The sequence below is a fragment of the Musca domestica genome, unplaced genomic scaffold (genome assembly GCF_030504385.1).
Source record: "Musca domestica strain aabys unplaced genomic scaffold, Musca_domestica.polishedcontigs.V.1.1 8, whole genome shotgun sequence".
NCBI classification, from domain to species: Eukaryota; Metazoa; Arthropoda; class Insecta; order Diptera; family Muscidae; genus Musca; species Musca domestica.
This window is the reverse complement of record NW_026712409.1, coordinates 2475500-2494751: the sequence shown is the minus strand read 5'-3', so window position 1 is coordinate 2494751 and position 19252 is coordinate 2475500. Positions and strand designations below refer to the sequence as shown.

Here is a 19252-nt window from a genome sequence, read left to right as displayed (position 1 = left end):
TTCAGTGATATTTAACAAATGCATCGATAGTTACAAAAAAGGCGCAAAAGCATCCAACTATTTTGGGGAAGGGGTGGGGGAGAGTTGAATTTCTTAAGAAGATAGTTTTCTTTTGTAACAAAATGTGTCGTTTCGCAAAAGAAAAGTGACGGGTCGCGTGTATTTTAAGTTTATATATATGGTTGAAAGAATCGAAACAAATTTAAGCAAAGAAAAAGCTTCCCAAACTTTAAGTGTCGGTAAGTCGATTTCTTGATTTTTTTGCCGAGCAAAATTGGACAAATAAATGTTTTGGACAAAAAAGGCGCAAAAGCATTCAGCTATATGTGAGAGGGGGTGGGGGAGAGTTGAATTTCTTAAGAAGCTGATTTTTTGCCAATAATGTGGATAGACATTGACTTGGAATGGATCTAAGGACCAAAGGAACCCATTTTGCTAAACTTTTCCAAATATATTAGAGTTAAGTGGTATTTAACAAATGCACCAATAGTTAAAAAAAGGGGCAAAAGCATCCAACTATTTGGGGTAGGGGTGGAGGAGAGTTGAATTTCTTAAGAAGATAGTTTTCTTTTGCAAATAACGTGGATTAACATTGACTTGGAATAGATCTAAGGACCATAGGAACCCATTTTGATAAACTTTTCCAAATAGTATTAAAGTTAAGTGGTATTTAACAAATGCACCAATAGTTAAAAAAAGGCGCAAAAGCATCCAACTATTTTGGGGAGGGGGTGGGGGAGAGTTGAATTTCTTAAGAAGATAGTTTTCTTTTGTAAATAACGTGGATAAACATCTAAGGTCCATAGGAAGCCCTTTTTAAATACTACTCCCCAAATAGTATAAATTGAATTAGAGTTATGTGTTATTTGACAAATAAATGCATCGATGGTTACAAAAAGGCGCAAAAGCATTTAATTATTAGGGAGAGGGGGTGGGGGAGAGTTGAATTTCATAAGTAGCGGGTTTTTTTGCAAATAACTTGGATATGCGTGGATAAACATTAACATGGATCTAAGGTCCATAGAAAAGCCAATTATCTTTAAATATGTATCTCCAGCGGCTTAACTCGAGGATATTTTTTCCAGTCGTATATATTTGTACGCTGATTCCAGGAAAGTATTTTTTTCTTGTGGGACGGATTCCCGGACCAGTATATTTGACCCCAAACGCCGGGTTTAAGTTCCGGGTTAGAACCGCATCTACTAAACCTATTTATATTAATGCTACCATTTGAAATCGTATAAAAAGACTTTCCAACAATTGGCCACACTAAATGTTGTTTCTATATTGGGAAAAAATTTGCATATGCAAGATTATACAAAAAAATGTAATTACGCAAAGCATTTTGTCATTTTTGCTCTACGATCATTCATAACATGTGTACATTTCCATAAAATTTCTTTCTTGTTTTCAATGTTTCGAATGCAAAGAAGAATAAAATGGCTAATTTTGCTGGCCAAATTATTAGAGCAAATTACGCCTTTTCGGCGCAATCTTCATTAGAAGGTATCATTAGAAATAAATAAAAATAAATAATAAAAAGAAATAAATAATAAATAAATACTGTTTTTCGTTCTGTTCTTGATTTTTGGTTTTGAAACGTTGTTCAGAGATTGCTGGCATCACAACACTACCCAGTAGATCTGTATTGATTCTAATTTATTCGAGTTTTGATATAAAGAAGTAAAAAAGCTGTAAGTTCGGCCGAGCCGAACTTTGAATGCCCTCCACCATTTGGAACGAATTTGGCAATTTTCAAAAAAGTAAAATCCGTTAAAAATTCTGTTAAAATATTAAAAATATTGAATGTAGCCGCTATATAAGAGTCTATATGACAACGTGGACCTGCTTAGACAACTTTTGTCATAAGCCATTACAATATTCAAATGCGAAACTTGAAAAAATATTCGGTGTATAATGTAGCTAAAATCATCAAAATACCGAATATAGGGAGGTATATGAAGTTATACGAAGACGTCAACCTGCGCAGACAATATTCTGTCTTAGGCTGTAGTATCCATTATAAACTTCAAATACCAAATTTGAAACATTTCCGGTGAATAATGTCGCTTAAATCACCAAAAGCTTTACAAAGACGTGGACCTGCACATGTCATAGACTGCAATATCTGTTACGAATTTTAAACACCAAATTTGAAACATTTCCGGTGAATAATGTCGCTTAAATTGCCAAAAAACCGAAAATAGGGGGGGGGGGGGTGCCATTATATGGTGGCTATACCAACCTACATGGCCCATTTTCAATAAAAGTCCTACAGAAATAATATACATTTGAGTAACATTTTATTAAATTACTTCATTTCGTTCGGAAGCTAGAGTGTTTTCCACCGTTTGTGACTTCGCTTAGAATTTTATGCTGATCAAGAATATATATACTTTGTGGGATCTAAAATGTATATTTCGAGGTGTTACAAACGGAATGACAAATGGCCCATACTATGGTGGAGGATATAAAAATGGACCAATAGGATATGCCGACCTTAGGAGCATTTTCCCCTACCTATTGTATTAATTTTTTATTTAAATTGAAACATTCAATCTTTAGATAAGTATTTGGTTATTTATTTGTAACTACAAACAATTTTGTTTTTAATAAATATATATTTGATATAAACAAATTCAATTTAGCGACTTCTTTTACGAATTTCACAAATACAAAATGCAATACTTTCTTATTAAATGCCATATTTTTGAGACAATTTTCCACAATCTTTAAAATAATTATTCCTTTGTATAGGTTGGATTTAAACTTAACAGGTACCGCTTTATATGTTGTTGTGCTGAAAGGAAAATTTAAAAAATACTTGGACCAAATATAAATTCGAGGGGGATAGTATATATAATGTATGGGCTTACATCTAAGAAATATGTATCTATGTTATATAATCATTTTACCAATATAGTTTCATGTTAGTCACCTTGGAGACATATCAATCAATTAAAGTCAACAATACTAGATTAACGATCAACTTTAATATTGGCTTTTTAGGTATTATAGTATTCGACGCCAAGTTGCAATATTTATAACTATAAATTTGAGCTAAAATTAAATTTTGAAAAGTAATTAGTAATATCTTTAGTAAAAACAAAGTTTATGATATATAAAATTTTAATTTTCTCAACAGAGATTCTTGTGTAAATTAATGCTCTCTAAAATATAAATATATATTTACAGTTAAACTATGAAAATGACGTTATACAAATGGTTGACAATTTTATTAAAATTGCAGCTAGCTTATACGGTCACAAAAAAAATACACGCACCCCGCATTAATAATACATAACGAGCTACTCACAAATAAACAAAAATTATCTTAAAATCACCAAAAACAGAAAGTATACATACTCCAATGTCCATACTGCGTACTTAAAATAAGTTGGCTTGCAATACTGTTCTTTATCACTCTTTTTTGAAAAGCTTAGATATCTCTGCACATAATTTCTAATCAGAGATACAAATATTTTTAAGCTCGACTTTGTCTATTTTAATCCGATGTTTAGAATGATTATGAATTTAAAGAGGGTAATTTCATAAAATCAGAAGTGAAAATGTCGGAATAATTTAATCAATTTTATTAAGATTTTATGTTTTTTTTCGCATTTTTTCATTTTCCACGTATACTTTTCTGCGTTTAAATAATTTGGAGGTAGCTTATTATATATCCTCTGAAAATGTAAAGTTGATTTTGTTAACAGGGTACTTATTGTTTTTTTGTTTCCGTAATCATTGACTGCACCTGGCACCTTGAGGAAGATGTATGTCTTTTAGGAATTTCTATCATTTAGTTGGCTTAAAAGGGCGTATTGGACAAAGTTATTATTTCGATCTATTTAATTTTTTTTGTTTATCTATCCGGAAATAGTTCTTCATAACTGGGTGGCAAATCTTTCGACGGATCGTGATGAGATTGTCCATGCACACCTCTGCTGTGATCTGCTGCTATTGTGGTTTCAATGTCAAATGTTGGGGCCGTAGGTAGTTCAATAACGGGGACATCCTATAAAAGAAAACATTATTCATATGTATTATGTTTGTTGTGGTACGTTCCATTTCTGTTTGATTTGTTATTAAACAATATGACAATATTTACATAATGATTGAGTGCCATATCAATTATTTCGCATAGGTCTTAATAGTATTGAGATACATATACATATACACTGGTGGCCAAAACTAAAGCAACTGAAATTACAAGGAGAATAAATGCCCTGTAACTTTTTCAAAAATTAAGAAAATGAGAAAGTTTTTCTTGTTTTAAATTAGGTACTTTATTCACTTTTTAAAAACCTAAAACATAAAACCAAAATTCATTTTTATATAAAAAATAATGTTTGGTAAAGTCAATTAACCCGATTTTGGCTTGGACAAAACAAAAGCAACTCTGTTGTACATTCATATAACCGCTGCAATTTCAGTTGTTTTTACTGTGATATTTATCGCTTTTTGCTTCCTTCGACAATTTCGCTTGTCAGAAATCCTTTTTGAGAAGTTTTTTAAAACAGTATGTGTTTTTCTTTTCGTTTTTTAAGTACTGCCCAAAAAAATTTTAAAAATGGCTAAAAGCAAATATAATACCTGTATAAAACAGCAAATTATCAGTGACTATCAAAACAACATATCACAGAAAATGATTTCCGAGAAATATTTCATAAATATTTATTTGATTTCATAATTATTTCTGTATACTAAGTCGGTTTTTTGAAACTGGATCAGTAGTAACAGTCTATAACGGATGAAGGCCGTGAAAAACTTCAGCCCGTACTGATCCACAAATTGTGAGAGAAATAAAAAACAACTATTTAAGAGTTCAACTGGATTGGTGAGAGAGCAATCATTGGATATAAGCTCGAGATCAGTGCGTAGACGAGTAGTGGTAGCTGGTCTGCATGCCCGTAAGACATCAAAAAACCACTTATATCTGAAAAAATCAAAAAGGCTTTCGGAAACGATAATATTAAGTGGAATCAAGCTCAATGGAAAAAAACATTATTTTTGGGATGAGTCTACGATTAATATTAAAGGCTCAGAAGTGAAAAATTTTACGGTGAGAAGATCAAAAAATGAAGGACTCAAGCCGCAGTGTTGCAAAGGCACAGTGAAGCATGAGGGAGGGTCAAAATGGCGTGGCGCTGTTTTTCTTTCTATGGACTTGGGCCTATCCACAAAATAAAAGAAGTTGTGGATCGGTTTGTTTACAAAGATGTGTTGGACATCACGTTGTTCCCCTACGCTGAGTAAAATATTCGGCTGATTTGGGTGTTTCAGCATGACAATGATCCCAAACTTGTATCAAAACTTGTCAAATATTGGTTGCGGGAGTCAAGAATTGATGTTTTGTTATGGCCGGCACAATCACCTGACCTAAACTCCATAGAAAACCTTTGGAGTATCGTAGATAGGAAGATCAAGAGAGATTCGGAAATAAATAAGCACAACATTTTCTAAAGAATTCGGGGTGCCTGGGAAAGCACACCCAAGGATCAAATTGAGCGTGTTATAGATTTAATGCCTCGTAGGTGTGCACCTGCTATCAAAAATAATGGTTATGCTATCGACTACTAGCCAAAATTTAATTACTTTAAAATAAAAAATCAAAAGTTGCTTTAGTTTTGACCAAGCAAAAATTGGGTCATTTTAGTTTTCCATATATTATTTTTCGTTCAAAATTATTTTTGTATTTTTATTTTTAGTTTCTTAAAAGTGAATTAAACCCATCATTTAAAACTGGAAAAATAATTACGGATTTTTTATTTTTGTAAAAGTTACGGGACATTTATTGTCTTTGCGATTTAAGTTGCTTTAGTTTTGGCCACCAGTGTATATGTTTATCATCACTTACCCTTATTTCATTGCGTTGTTGCTGTTGCGACCAATGCTGACGTTGAGAGTGACGTCGCCCCGATACTGAACCATTGGAGTTATGCGATCGTTGATGGACCGTTATACAGTTCCAATATTTCCAGCATATCCACACACAACAGCCCACGCCGACCATTGTAAAGATCAACGATGTTATTGCCGACAAGGCCACACTTGTCGTATCCAATTTCAGCGCAGGAGTTACATCTTGCGAACATGATAATGATACTACCTCATCACATTCACAATTTGTTACATTGTCACGAACAAAGTGCCGAGATATGCACGAAAATGGGTCTGTTCGATTGCACAGGAAATCGTCTGGATTCTTACATTCCGAGTGGGCCGTCAACACCATGCTCAATTCCAATGGCTCCGTAATCATGCGACTCTTGTCGATGTGTATGAAAACAGTCAGATCCCGATAACGTTCATCGAACACCCGACCCTCGGGTCCTCCAATATTGCAAATTGGATCGCTGGGCGATCGATTGCCACTGCGAAACTGTATGTAATCCAGACAGTTATTTGTTTCGGGATGTTGACGGAACTTTAAATGGTTTATCACAGTGTAAATGCCGCGAGGATTGCGATAGGCATCCTCACTACTTAATACTTTGAATTCACAATCGTAGTTTATTTTGTTTGAAGAGTAAAAGCCAGGAAGTGTGGTGTTCCAACGTTGCGTTATGACAACAGCGGAATCTCGCTCCTCCATCAAAGTCATAGAAGGTTCTTTGAATTTGTTCTTAAGTTGGACCAAAAACCGATTGGCACAAAGGTTGTCTTGCAGGCGAACTGAAAAGGGAAAGTTTCCAACATTAAGACAACTCCCAAACTACATGCACTGAACTTTAAAGTTTAACAACAATGGAAATATCGACAACAGAAACGACGTCTTGTGAGTGGTTCTCCACTCCCAGCAACAAATCCGACTTACTATTTCTGTATCCGTGGATTAGAACAAAGAATGTGCTGAACACAACAACCCACAAATGGCAGGTGGTAATTTTGTTGAAATTCATTCTATAGTAAAATCCATTTACCAAACAACAGAACACAAAATACAATGTTTACAAAGAACACAGGTGAAAACAGACAACGTGGCCGAATGGCATACTTAGCAACGGCGTTCAAACAGTCCAAGCAAATCGGCGACAACTAAACTCTGAAAAACGGTTTTATCGATAAATGAGGGTTAGGAAATTTTTAAAGTATTCGGCTTCAAAAAATATAATAACTATATTTACGTTACGGAAAGTCCCCATAAAATGGTACCTCATGATATTCGGTATTTTGCTTATTGTAGCCACATTTTTCAATGGATTTGTCTGGAATTTGATGTGTGAATTTGACATTAAATTGTGTAAACATGTTTACTATAGCCAGTAGCCCCTATGTAATGATACCTCCCGATATTCTGTGTTTTAATGATTGTAGCAATATTTTCAATTGATTTGTCTGAAATTTTATGTGTTTAATTTTTAATAGGCACTTATGAATCTGACAAAAATTGTGTAAATATGTCTACTAGAGCCTACAGTCCCCATATAACGGTACCTCCCGATCTTCGGTATTTAAATGATTTAAGCCACATTTTTTAATGGATTTGTCGGGAATCCGGCATGTGAAATTCTTTATAGGTACATATTACTTTGTGTAAATAGGCCTCTGATTGCATTTAGCCCACATATAAAATTTCTCCCAGATATTCGGTATTTGCACGATTTTGGTAAATTTCTAATGGAATAGTCTTTCCATCATCTCTACATCCCTCGATATTCGACATTTGGATCCATTGGATTACAATTTTAAAATTTGCCATTTTAAATAGATATCTTAGAAAAAAAAAAATATTTTCCCCTAATGGTGGAGGGTGTCATTCGAAATTGATCTTTGGTAATGTTATCTGAAAAGTTCACATTCAAACTAAATTGCGACATCGAATAATTTTCAAGTTTTTCAGAATAAATTTAAAAAATTTGCATACAAGCACTTTGCAAAAATTACGATATCCATTACGATACAACAATACTCTCTAATGAAATAATTTTTTATTTAATTCTGAATATCATAGGATAAGGATGTACCAAGTACCCAAATACATATATGCTAAAAAGTAAAAAATCGCTGTCTTGAAATATTTATTCGCACTATCTAATTAAATTTAAGAGATCCAGTTATTTTATAGAAATCTCTGTGTTCTGTAGTTGATCCAAGGGCGCACAGTAACACCTCATTACACTGAGCCGAACCAAAACAATAGTTTCCCCAACGCTTTAGAATTTCTCTCGCATCGAATGTTTTCGTAGTAGTATTGGGTATTTCCCGTTCAAGATAACGATTATTCATGATGGTCATGTGTAACTTGACATGACCTCGGTCAAAGTCATCAATTCCCAAACCCGTTTTATTGAAGCGTTCAAAACAGAGATTGGCAAACGTCTGCAATTCTTCTGACTCGACATTGGCATATAAAACACGCACCGAACTAGGATCATCATTCATTATTTCCAAACCGCTACATTTTACTGTAAACGGTGTCTTGAGATCTGTAAGGAATTCACTGGAAAAAATTGGCAGATAAATAATATGTGGCTGTCACAAGGGCTAGGTCGGTTACTTACCGACAGCTTTCTAAGATTTCCACAGCTTTCTTTCTTTCAGTGTCATCGAGCAGTACGCAAATGCCCAAAGTCAAATGCAATTTGTGATCAAATTGGAATAATTCCTCAGATATACCGGGAATTTCGGCTTCTAATATTTGGGTTTTCAATTTTTTAAAGTTTTCTCGTATTTCGTCGGAGGTCATAGTGACACCGTAGAAGTGTGTTGCTTTCATGCGCTTGCGCAGAGAAGCAACCAGCAGCTGGACTTTATGTCTTGCCGTTGCAACGCTGTTACGAGTCCGACCCGTAATAATGATCTTGGCTTCTGAAGTTTTATTTGTCGGTGTTTTCTGTGGAATGTTTATGGAGCATTGTGTTTCGCCTTCTATGCGACGTTTAGTGGATCCCTTGAATCCAATAATGCCACCATAAAATGAGCTGTAACCAAAAGAGTATTAAATTGCACAGCTAGGATTCCTAGTTGAGCCCTCACCTGGCAACATGCATAGCTAACTTAAATTGACCGTTTGCCGTTTCTTCGATGTCGCACGCATCTTGGCCATCCAAATCGTCGTTGTACTCATCTCCATAGAGATCTGTGTAAAAAAGAAATACACATTACTGCAAAACATATTTGTTATTGTTAAAGCCGCCAGTACCGTCTTCCATGTATGGTTTGGCGGTTTCTCCTTTTTGCTGCGCTGCAATGGCTCCTTGTTGGCTATTTTGGAAATCTTCGTGTATGAGATTGACCCTGTAGCAACGGTTACTACCCATACGCAGCAGAGGAGGAGCCAAGACTTCACGACTCATATTAAAATGCACTGAGGGAAAAGAAACAGAAACAATTCTACGAAATGTTGAAAATATTTGTCAGCTGTTAAAATTAACTCAGCAGATGTTTCCTTGCAATAGGGGTTGCCAGATGTGCGTGAAAATAAATTTAAATATACATTTCACTATTTTGATTTTTTGTTCACCAACACTGGTTTTCTTTCCGAGATAAATTTAAATTTAACTACATTTTAGTCATTTTAGTGAGAGTAAACTTAAATATAACTCAAAACTGCTTCTTATAAAAACAAAATAAAAGTTACAATAATGAAAATTATATAATAAAAATGTGATATGAGTTTAATTAAAAATGTATAATTGCAAAAACTTTGTTCCAATACCAAATTTGGCATTCAAAACACTGCACACATAAATACCTAAAAACTGAAACAGACTAAGGAAAAAAATCAATAATCTGCCTTTTTCGTGTCCATATTTGGAAAGAGCATCGAAAATGCTCCTAGACCACTTAATTTGATAAACCAAACTCATCTAGAAATCCCACAGTGGCCAGACTTATATTTCTGATTTAAATAATAAGTGGCACATTAAGTTTTATAGAATAACGCAAAAGTGTATTATATTTTCAAACAATGCATAAACGTACAAAAGGTGTGGATGTTTTATAAAAAAAATATTTACTAAAAGAAAAAATTGCTAGCCAGTTTACAAAATGGGCAATCCTCTCATATCATTTAAAAAAATATGGCAACCATCCAATCTTTGGCAGAGGGCACGTGGAATTTAGTTGTAAACAATTGTTAAAAAAAATAATTGTAAAAAAATCATGTCTCCAGTAGCGGGAGCAAAAGATGAAGGTGTTCAGAAGTCGTGGAAAAAGATAAATGAGGAAAGAAAAGCATTAAAGAAACAACGGAAGCAAGAAAAACTACTTAAGCAGCTGGCAAAAGTACAAAAGGAGGAAGAAGCATCCAACAACGCAAAGCATTCACAAAAGTCCGAACAGAACGAAAAGAAGAAAGCAGCAAACCCTTCGACAGTATCCATTGCGGTTCCCGGGTCCATATTAGAAAATGCTCAATCGGCTGAACTGAGGAGTTATGTTGCTGGGCAAATTGCTAGAGCTGCCTGCATATTTCGGGTGAGCGAAGTTATTGTTTTCGATGACATCGGTTTGGCCACGGCCAGGGAAACCAAGAGAAACTTTGAGGCCGATGACAGCGATGATGCTGGGGGCGAAGGCACCTCACGCACTGTGCGTAGTAGTTGTTTGCAGCTGGCCAGAATTCTTCAATACTTGGAGTGCCCGCAATACCTGCGAAAATTCTTTTTTCCCCTGCACAAAGATTTGAAATATTCCGGCTTGCTAAATCCACTAGACGCACCACATCACTTGAGACAACAGAATATTTTTCGGTATCGCGAAGGCATAGTCACGGAGAAATTGGCAAAGGAGGGACACTGTTATGTTAATGTTGGACTGCTGAACGATGTTCTGGTAAATAAGGCCTTAACGGCGGGACTGCGTGTTACAGTAAAGTTGGACCAGCCTCAAGGTATGTTAACTGAAATAAAAGAAGATTGGCGTTCGGTTAATCCTATTTTTTAATCGCTAGAGAATGTGCGTAAGCAGCGGGGAACAATTGTAAGCCCGGATGAGCCAAGGCGCGAAACTGGTGTATACTGGGGTTACACAGTTCGCATAGCTCATTCCATATCGGAGATATTTACGAAATCTCCCTATCCAGGTGGTTATGATTTGACTGTCGGTACATCAGATCGTGGCTCCAGTATACATGAGGTCCCCTCGAAATTCTTCAACTACAACCATTTGCTGTTGGTTTTCGGTGGCCTTCAGGGTCTAGAAGCCGCCGTTGCCAATGAGGATAAACTGCAAGTTGATGATCCAAAATTGTTGTTTGATCATTACATTAATGTTTTACCCAAACAAGGATCACGTACAATACGCACCGAGGAAGCTATACTGATAGCAATGGCATCGTTACAAGAGAAATTTAATCCCCAAGTGGAGGACATTGAAGGAGAGCTAATAAAAGAGTCCTTGCCACGCAGTGAAGATACCGGCGGCATAATACCAAAACCATCGCAAACGAAAATGGAAAGAAAACGCAAACGACAGGAGGAAAATGAAAAACATCCACTGGTGGTGAAAGATGAATCTATTACCCAGGACGTAGTTTTACAGCCCGAAAATGGCGTAGAAATGAAGAAACCCAAAGAGAAGAAAGTGAAAAATAATCCCTTTTCATCGAAAAAAGAAGCAGCTGTGGTAGATTTTACCGAAAATGGAGTGTTGGGTACTTCTGCTGCCGACGATGATTTTGAAATTGTACCCGTGGGCAAAGCAGACAAGACATCAACTGAAGCTAGTGTGGACGATCTGAGCCGATTTGATTAGACAATAGTTATTTTAGTAAAGCAATTTAAGAAATAAATATATTTTTAGAAAAAGAAATGAAAATAGATGCATTTAAATTAATTATGGGCGTTCAAAGGGACTGCCCTGGGACTGGTACTTTTTTTAAGTATGTACTTTTGATCTACCTTTATTTTACTAAATTGTAATTTGTTCGATGAACAGATCTAGTTAATCTTGAAGATATTCCCACGGCATTGCTTAAAAATACCAAAATGATTTGCATTTAATTCAAAAGAAAGTCACATCGAACAACACCCTTCAGTGATTAAGTTACTATTTATTACTTTCCAATAACTACATGCAAAAGTCTGTAGTTGTGATAATTAAATTAACACTTGGCTATTACAAAAATACATAAACACATGCCTGCCGGGCCGACCGTTGAAGTTATAAAACGCTTATGCTGCAATAACTGTAACATTTAATTGAATTCAAACCTTGTCGAAGAAGTTTACTTACCAGTGCTTGGTGGAGCGTTTAAGAAGACATATTCACGATGCGACATTTAATATTACCCATAATTTTGAACATTGTTGTTATTACTTGTTGTCTCGCCATTGAGCATTCATTGGATAATAAATCATCATCAGCAGGATTATTGGATGTAGAAAGCAGTAGGAGGAAAAAAGGACATTATTTTCTACGTAAGTATAGGAATCGATTACAATCGAAATGAGAGAAAAAATCATTGAGTCTTTAAAATAAAATATGTGCCGGAATAAATGAGAACGTATCCACACTTCCCGTGCTTGGTAGTGATGTAAGGATTAGCTACATTAGAAACTTGAAATTTTGTTCGTGTTAACAGATATCTGTGTGACTTGAAAATATTCCGGAATCCGAAGAAATGAGTATCGATACAATTATTTATCTACGAGAAAACTGCGTTTGTCCTACAAAACTTTTAACAGCAGTTCTAATAAAATTCTTTCGAACCACAGAATACTGCAAAAAACATGAATAACAATTATAAAATTTCGAATATTTTTTTTTAAAAAATATATACAGTTGTATGTTCTCTCTTTTTCTTTCGGAACTCTTTATTCAAACTCAAAAAAAAAAAAACGGTTTAGAAAAGGTAACCGCATAAACCCTTAATAAACTCGTCACGATTAATCTCTCTTAACACTTTCACTTTCGCACCAAGGTTATGGTAACTGATCGCTTTGACGAACCCAGCAATCTGTTACTCTTATATTTATTAAATAATAATGCTATTAAAAAAATATTTTCAGATCCATATTACGGCTGGCATGCGTTAACATGGATTTATTGGGTTAAAGTAAAATTGGTGGTTATTGCATTTTTCGCTTATTTAGCATGGATTTATGCACTGCGTTTCCTGGGTCCACATTCTAAGAAATGTTCGCATTCGGGTTATAATTACTACAATTATGGGTATGCAAACGATTCTGCTCTAGTTGCTATTCCATTTTATTTAACAATATGTGTGGGTGCTTTCTTTTTATGCAGACATTACAGATCTTTGGACGACACTGTGCAAGTTTCACAAATTGAAAAGGCACTTAACAGAACCCGCCGCCGAAGGCATTTACTGAGGCAAACGTCCAGTAAAGCGAAATAAATAAAATAAATTACATTAGGTTAAGATTTTATATTTATTTAATTGGTATTTTTTTATTAATACATCTTCTCACCCATTTCGTATCTCTAAATTTGCATTACCATTGCTTTGTTTTAAATAAAATATTAACGTACAAACCCAATGACTCGAATTTTATAAATAAAGCTAAAATCGTCTAGTTTTCTTAAATTTTGTTACATGTCCCTCGAATATCAAGGGCACATCCGTTTGCTTCTTAAATTTTCTTTGTCTTTTTCTTTTTAATGTTGTTAATTTGTTCGGCCATTTGTTCGATTTCCTTCTGGTTAATGGGTTCTACTTTTCGCTGATTGTTTTTGGCATTAGATTTTTGTTTTTGAGCCAAATCTTGGGCAATGCCATTGATTTTGGACCACACGAAATTTAAGAAGGCCATGGCTATGTCTTGTTTGAAGAAGGCGATAGCAACCAAGGCCACCAGCACTAAAGCTGAAATGGAATTCTGGTTGAGGTCCGATTCAAATGATTTGACTTCGGGCTTGAAATCTAATTCAATGTACACCGATGGCGTATCTGCGACGAACTGTTCGCTGCGTGTTGAATAAGTGTAGGTTTTATCGGACAGCGTGGAACGCAATTCAACAATGTACGTCTTGCCGTCAAGTGGTATGCGTGGGAAGAACACCATTATACCTGGATTATAGCGCGACTTGGGATTCAATGGAGTATCCAAGCGTTGAGAGTAGACAGGCGAGTCATATGCTCCCTTGCGGTACATCACCACACGTAGTGTTTTATAGAAATCATTGGACGAGGCTGTTACGCGAGCGGTGACATCGACGAAGGTGATTGGGGACATGGCCAAGAAATTAACATTTTCAACATCTTCGGAGCCAATCTTAACAGTGCGTGTTAGGGGAATGGAGCGATCTACATTGTTACCGGGGGTGCCAGCATCTTTTAGACGAATAGTGTATTCACAGTCGGGGTTCAGGCCGCGTACGCGGTATTTGCCATTCTTTTCCGTTGTAGCTTCTTCTTGATGGTGTGAACATGCCTCATCGGCTGTGGCTTCAATGTTAACTTCAGCGAAGGGTTCGCCATTGAGAGATGTTACAGCTCCGAACAGGGAATAAGCCACTCGTTTGCCACTATGGGAATATTCCAATTATTTTCCAAAATAAATTGAGGAGCAAACTTTATATCGATACTTACATCATTTCCACTTCCACAGTTTCACCATCCTTCAGATCGATCATCTTAGAATTTGGTTCAAATTTGAACTCCTTCAACATTGGCCGCAAAAAGTATTGGGATGGGGACAAGGAATGGAAGTTTATAGAGCCATCATCAGCAGTTATCAAATTTTTGCGATAACTCTCAGAGCCACTGAGTGAAATCAAAACTCCGCTCAGTCCCTTACCTGATCCATCCTTCACTTTCACAATAATTTCACAAAGTTTGTGAACGCTGAAGGAGTTAGTTGCCGGATTATAGTCCGAGAATACATAGGATTCCTTCTCGCCCTTCAGTTCGTATTTAATGCTATCACTGATGGGTCCGAATTTGAAATCGCCATTCACTGACGTCAGTGTGGTTTGTGGCTCCAATTCGGGATTGTTGGGGAAACTTAATGTTATTTTGGCGTCTTTAATGCCGGGTATTACTTTGCCATTGAGTATTAGGCCTTTAGAAGCGATAAAATTGAACGCAACATCCACACAGTCGTTCGTACCAACTATATCCTTAGTCCCAGGCTCGAACAACAAAATATCACTTTGAGGCGCTATGCGTAAAACTTCTTCAGGCTTCAGATGGGTATCATAACGGAAGGCATATTTGCCATCAACTTTGTGCGCCTCCGCAAACGGCGTTACCACAAGTTTGCCTAGAGATGCCGATTCCACAGACAATTTCAAATTATCAGCAGAGGATTCCGGTGAAAGTACTCTTACGCCAACTTTATGAGCCAATGCATTGATGATGGTGGGATTGGTGTTTGCGGTATTAAAGGTCGTAGGCAATGTTTCCTCATCGTACAAATGACAGCCTTCCAATTTAATCGAATATGAACCATATTTAGGGACGCAGAACGTATTGACACCAGAAAGTAATTTTAGATTATCCGTAGTTGTGGCTGTTTCATGGGAGTATTTCATCTGAAAGAAGGACAATTCAGTTTTGGGGATGCTTAGATGTTATAGATGTCGAAAACTTACAATTGCACGGTGACTGGAAATTATATTCACTTCATAGCCATGTTGTACAAATTCGGGAGCAGTTTCTTGGGCAGAAGCCACATTAATTAACACACGGGTAGAATCGAAGCACAAATTCGATTGGGGTACAGTTATTTCGTACGGTCCAGGCAGGACATTTGTGAACGAATATTTGCCACCTAGAGTTGGGTGTAAAGTTATATAACATTTCTTTATAAATATATTCCAACGATTTGTTACCTTGGGCTTTAGTCGTCTGTTTCTGCCCGGTATGTTGTCCATTGGCATCTAAGGAATGCAGGGTAACTTCAGTTGATAGGCAACCTTCTGCTGGAGCATCAGGCAAACATTTCAGTGCTCCTTGCAAAGTAGCTCTAAGTTGGGAAAAAGTGATATCCTTAATGGGTTCGCCCTTAACTTCAATGGTTTGTTGAACGGGGAAGAATTGTACACCATTCGAGCGATCGGTCTCCGATGTTTGAACTTCAATTGTGAATTTTCCATTGGACAAGTATGTGCACCATACACCAGTGTCGGCATTAGTATCCACTGTTGTATGTACAGTTGTGGAACCTTGCTTTGTTATAGCAACTCGGAAAGATTTCTTAGAGACAACCTTGCCACATACTTCATATGCCGATGGAACTATTGGAGGTAAGGTAGCTGATGTCAATTGCAATTGTATGCGTTGTTCATCGAATCGTAGTTTTTCCGCTTCAACTTGTATGGAATACAAGCCAGAAGAAGCTACATTTTCCAAAGTGAATTGGCCATCTGATTTTGTTGTTGTTACCCTTTGGCCGTTCAGTTTAACTGTGGCACCATTTACGGGAGTACCCTGAACGGAGTTCAAAACAACGCCTGATACACTGAAGCCACTGATCTGTATGAAGAAAGTCCAAAAAAAAGAAAACACAATATTCAATATAGAAGATACTGGTGCGAAAATTTCTCGCATTTAGGGCCAAACATTTTATTGACCTAACAGAGGCGTAAAATAAATTTATCTTCATTTGGATTATATTGACTCACCTTGAATTCCTGTTTCAACTCCAATGTGTCCTTGGCTACTTCTATTTCAATGAACTGAGGTTTAATATTTAACTTCAGGTTCCGATTAACAACGGGCAAAAGAATGTACTTTCCAGGGCGGACATCTTTGAAGATGTAATTGCCAGCTGTATCGACCTGAGCATAGCAGGAAACTGAACTGTCATACTCAGAGTTTGTGTGAGTTATTGCAGCTGAGGGCAGGTCTTCTTTGCCACATCTTGGATCGGCAGTTGCCTTTCAATGAAAAGCGAAAGAAATATAAAACGTCTATAAAATTTCTCAAAAATCGACAATCAACCATACCTGTTTACTTTTGAATAGGGCAATACCAACGCCAGCTCCCAACTGTCCAAAGGTGTCAAAGCGACCGGTGACATCAAAGCCCGAAACAACTAAGGAATTTTCAGCCAGCACAGTGTTACCACCTTCAACAATAACCGTGTGTTCACTCTTCTCAAAGTACCATTTCGGATGAGAAGCCTTTACCACATATTTGCCTGGAATAATTGGGGTAAACGAGAAAATACCCTTGGCATCGGTAACGGTGTGACGTGTATCTTTTCCATCCTCGGATTTTAATTCAACCTTAACACCTTGGGCGCCCGCCAAACCCAAGGCCACTTTGCCAGTTATGCCAAAACCCTTGAAAACGAAATTGACATCTTTGCCCAAACTGCAGACGTCAGTCTGGCCATCGAAATTCAGTTTAACTTCCTCTGGCTCAAAACTCCAACCAGGTGGAGGAGAGATTTTCAAAAGATATTCTCCCTTGTCATAAATGGGCAGAAAATAGTAGCCATTTGAGGGTGAGCAGTCGGTTTTGTCCTTCAAAGCTCCGGTCTTTGTTAATCTGAAAAAATGAAAAGAAATCAACGCCAGATTTAGGTTAGTGTCACACCTCTCTTTACGCTCGCTGCTTAATTAGTATATCTGAATGCATCTTATCAATTCGCTGGGTAAGGTGTAAAAGTAAGTTGCCCTCATTTTCGACGTTTTTATCACGGCTACTACCCATTTCGAAATACTTACAATTTGATTTCCACCTTGGAAAAGTCAATGTCCTTTTGGCTTTTGATGAAGCCACCACAGCCTATTACTTCATTCGATTGGACAAAATCAACCGAATTGAGGATTTTAATTAATAAAACCACAAAAATACTCCAGACCACCCTCATTCTGCTGCCAGCTTAGCTAGTGGAAAAAATTAACCGGATAAAGATGCCAGATTGCTGGGCATTTGCTGCTGTAAAGAGAGAGTGAGAATGACCTGTCAAAAATTTAATGGGAGTGTGGCCACACTTTTCTCTCACAAATCGAATTGTGGTTAATGGTTAACTGATAGTTACAGCTGTTTGACAATCGACTATGCCTTCATATCACGTGATAAATTGTTACAGTGTATTCAGTATCATATGCAGCATAATATGCACTTATGCAGTTTACATATTTATGGGTCATTTATCAATTATAGGTTAAAATCGATAAAATTTGCATTGAAATATATCTTTATTGCTTGATACCTTTTTATACCCTCCACCAAAGTATGGAAGGAATATTAATTTTGTCATTCCGTTTGTAACTCGAAATGAATATTTTAGACCCCATAAGGTATATATATATATATATATATTCTTGATCAGCACATGATTTTATGTCGATTTAACTGTCCAGCTGTCTATCTTTACGTCTGTGGAAATCACTAGCTTTCGAATAAAATGAAGTAGGTTGATGAAAGTCTATATTGAAAATGGGCTATATAGGTCCACTTTTTGAGATCCCCTTTCTTTTAATCTAACGCTAGATTAAAAGAGTTTTGGCTGTTTTAGTCATTTGCTGGAAATTGGCACTTTGTGTTCCCTTTATGTGGTAAACATATTTGCAAAGAATTGTCCATATAGATCAAAGTTTAGGTGTAGTCTCCATATAACTCTATCCCCGATATTCTGTATTTATATTTTTTATGTCAAATTTTTCTCAGGAATTGTGTCAAATTAGATATTTGGAGTTTATAATGGATATTACTTCCACTGACAGAAAATTGCTTATACAGTTCCACGTATTTGGAATTTGAAGTTCGTAATGGGTTCTATGGCAGAAAACTGCCCGTGCAGGTCCACGTCTTCGCACAGCCCACATATAACGCTGCCTCCCTTTATTCGTTATTTTGATGATTCTAGCTAAATTTTTTTCTGGCAGATAATTATCTGTATCACTAACATTCGGAATTTTTAAAATTATACCGGTATTTGCAACGGATTTTTTTTACATTTTGCTTTTTTAAAAGTTCGGTCGAACTTAGCTATTTATACCCTATACCACAAGGTGGTATTATGTCTTTGTACATTTGTTTGTAAGAGGCAAAAGGAAACGAGATGACCTATAGTTCCTTTTAATGATCTGCATAGAATCACATTCTGAGCTGATTTATGGATGTCCGTCCGTCCGTCTGGCCGTCCGTTTTTATTGTCCGATCCAGATGAAATTTTGCAGAAATAATTTTTTTGGCCCAAGGACGAACCCTATTGAAATTGGAGATAATCGGTCAAAATTTACATACAGCGCCCATATATATCTTCGTTCGATTTGCCTTTTATTGTCCACCAAATGTTTAATATTAGCCCTAATAGGATGGAATTTGGCACTTTCGTTCAAATTGAGTCTAGAAACAAGTATGTCAAATTTGGGGAAAATC

At 36.3% G+C, this 19252-nt stretch overlaps 5 protein-coding genes across 5 annotated transcripts; 2 read left to right on the top strand and 3 right to left on the bottom strand.

Annotated features, from left to right (window-relative positions):
- Positions 1–2560: 2560 nt before the first annotated feature.
- LOC101901671 (uncharacterized) lies at positions 2561–7005 on the bottom strand. The gene is made up of 3 exons (XM_005176469.4): positions 6821–7005; positions 5861–6678; positions 2561–4018 (listed from the first exon to the last, which is right to left on the bottom strand). Exons 1-3 carry the CDS (start codon positions 6903–6905, stop codon positions 3866–3868), a joined length of 1056 nt encoding a protein of 351 aa, XP_005176526.1. The 5' UTR covers positions 6906–7005; the 3' UTR covers positions 2561–3865.
- A 910-nt stretch (positions 7006–7915) lies between these two features.
- Positions 7916–9368, bottom strand: LOC101901507 (activating signal cointegrator 1 complex subunit 1). The gene is made up of 4 exons (XM_005176468.4): positions 9149–9368; positions 8983–9085; positions 8508–8927; positions 7916–8446 (listed from the first exon to the last, which is right to left on the bottom strand). Exons 1-4 carry the CDS (start codon positions 9300–9302, stop codon positions 8038–8040), a joined length of 1086 nt encoding a protein of 361 aa, XP_005176525.1. The 5' UTR covers positions 9303–9368; the 3' UTR covers positions 7916–8037.
- A 636-nt stretch (positions 9369–10004) lies between these two features.
- On the top strand, positions 10005–11754 carry LOC101891154 (putative methyltransferase C9orf114). Its single transcript, XM_005176494.4, has 2 exons — positions 10005–10840; positions 10901–11754. Exons 1-2 carry the CDS (start codon positions 10111–10113, stop codon positions 11701–11703), a joined length of 1533 nt encoding a protein of 510 aa, XP_005176551.1. The 5' UTR covers positions 10005–10110; the 3' UTR covers positions 11704–11754.
- Positions 11755–12051: 297 nt separating this feature from the next.
- Positions 12052–13576, top strand: LOC109614430 (uncharacterized). Its single transcript, XM_020039882.2, has 3 exons — positions 12052–12368; positions 12960–13122; positions 13198–13576. The coding sequence occupies exons 1-3, from the start codon at positions 12221–12223 to the stop codon at positions 13307–13309; spliced, it is 423 nt and encodes a 140-aa protein (XP_019895441.1). The 5' UTR covers positions 12052–12220; the 3' UTR covers positions 13310–13576.
- On the bottom strand, positions 13325–17796 carry LOC101901343 (BOS complex subunit NOMO3). The gene is made up of 7 exons (XM_005176467.4): positions 17590–17796; positions 16864–17410; positions 16540–16794; positions 15748–16390; positions 15508–15686; positions 14504–15447; positions 13325–14439 (listed from the first exon to the last, which is right to left on the bottom strand). Exons 1-7 carry the CDS (start codon positions 17733–17735, stop codon positions 13545–13547), a joined length of 3609 nt encoding a protein of 1202 aa, XP_005176524.1. The 5' UTR covers positions 17736–17796; the 3' UTR covers positions 13325–13544.
- Between the last annotated feature and the right edge of the window lie 1456 nt (positions 17797–19252).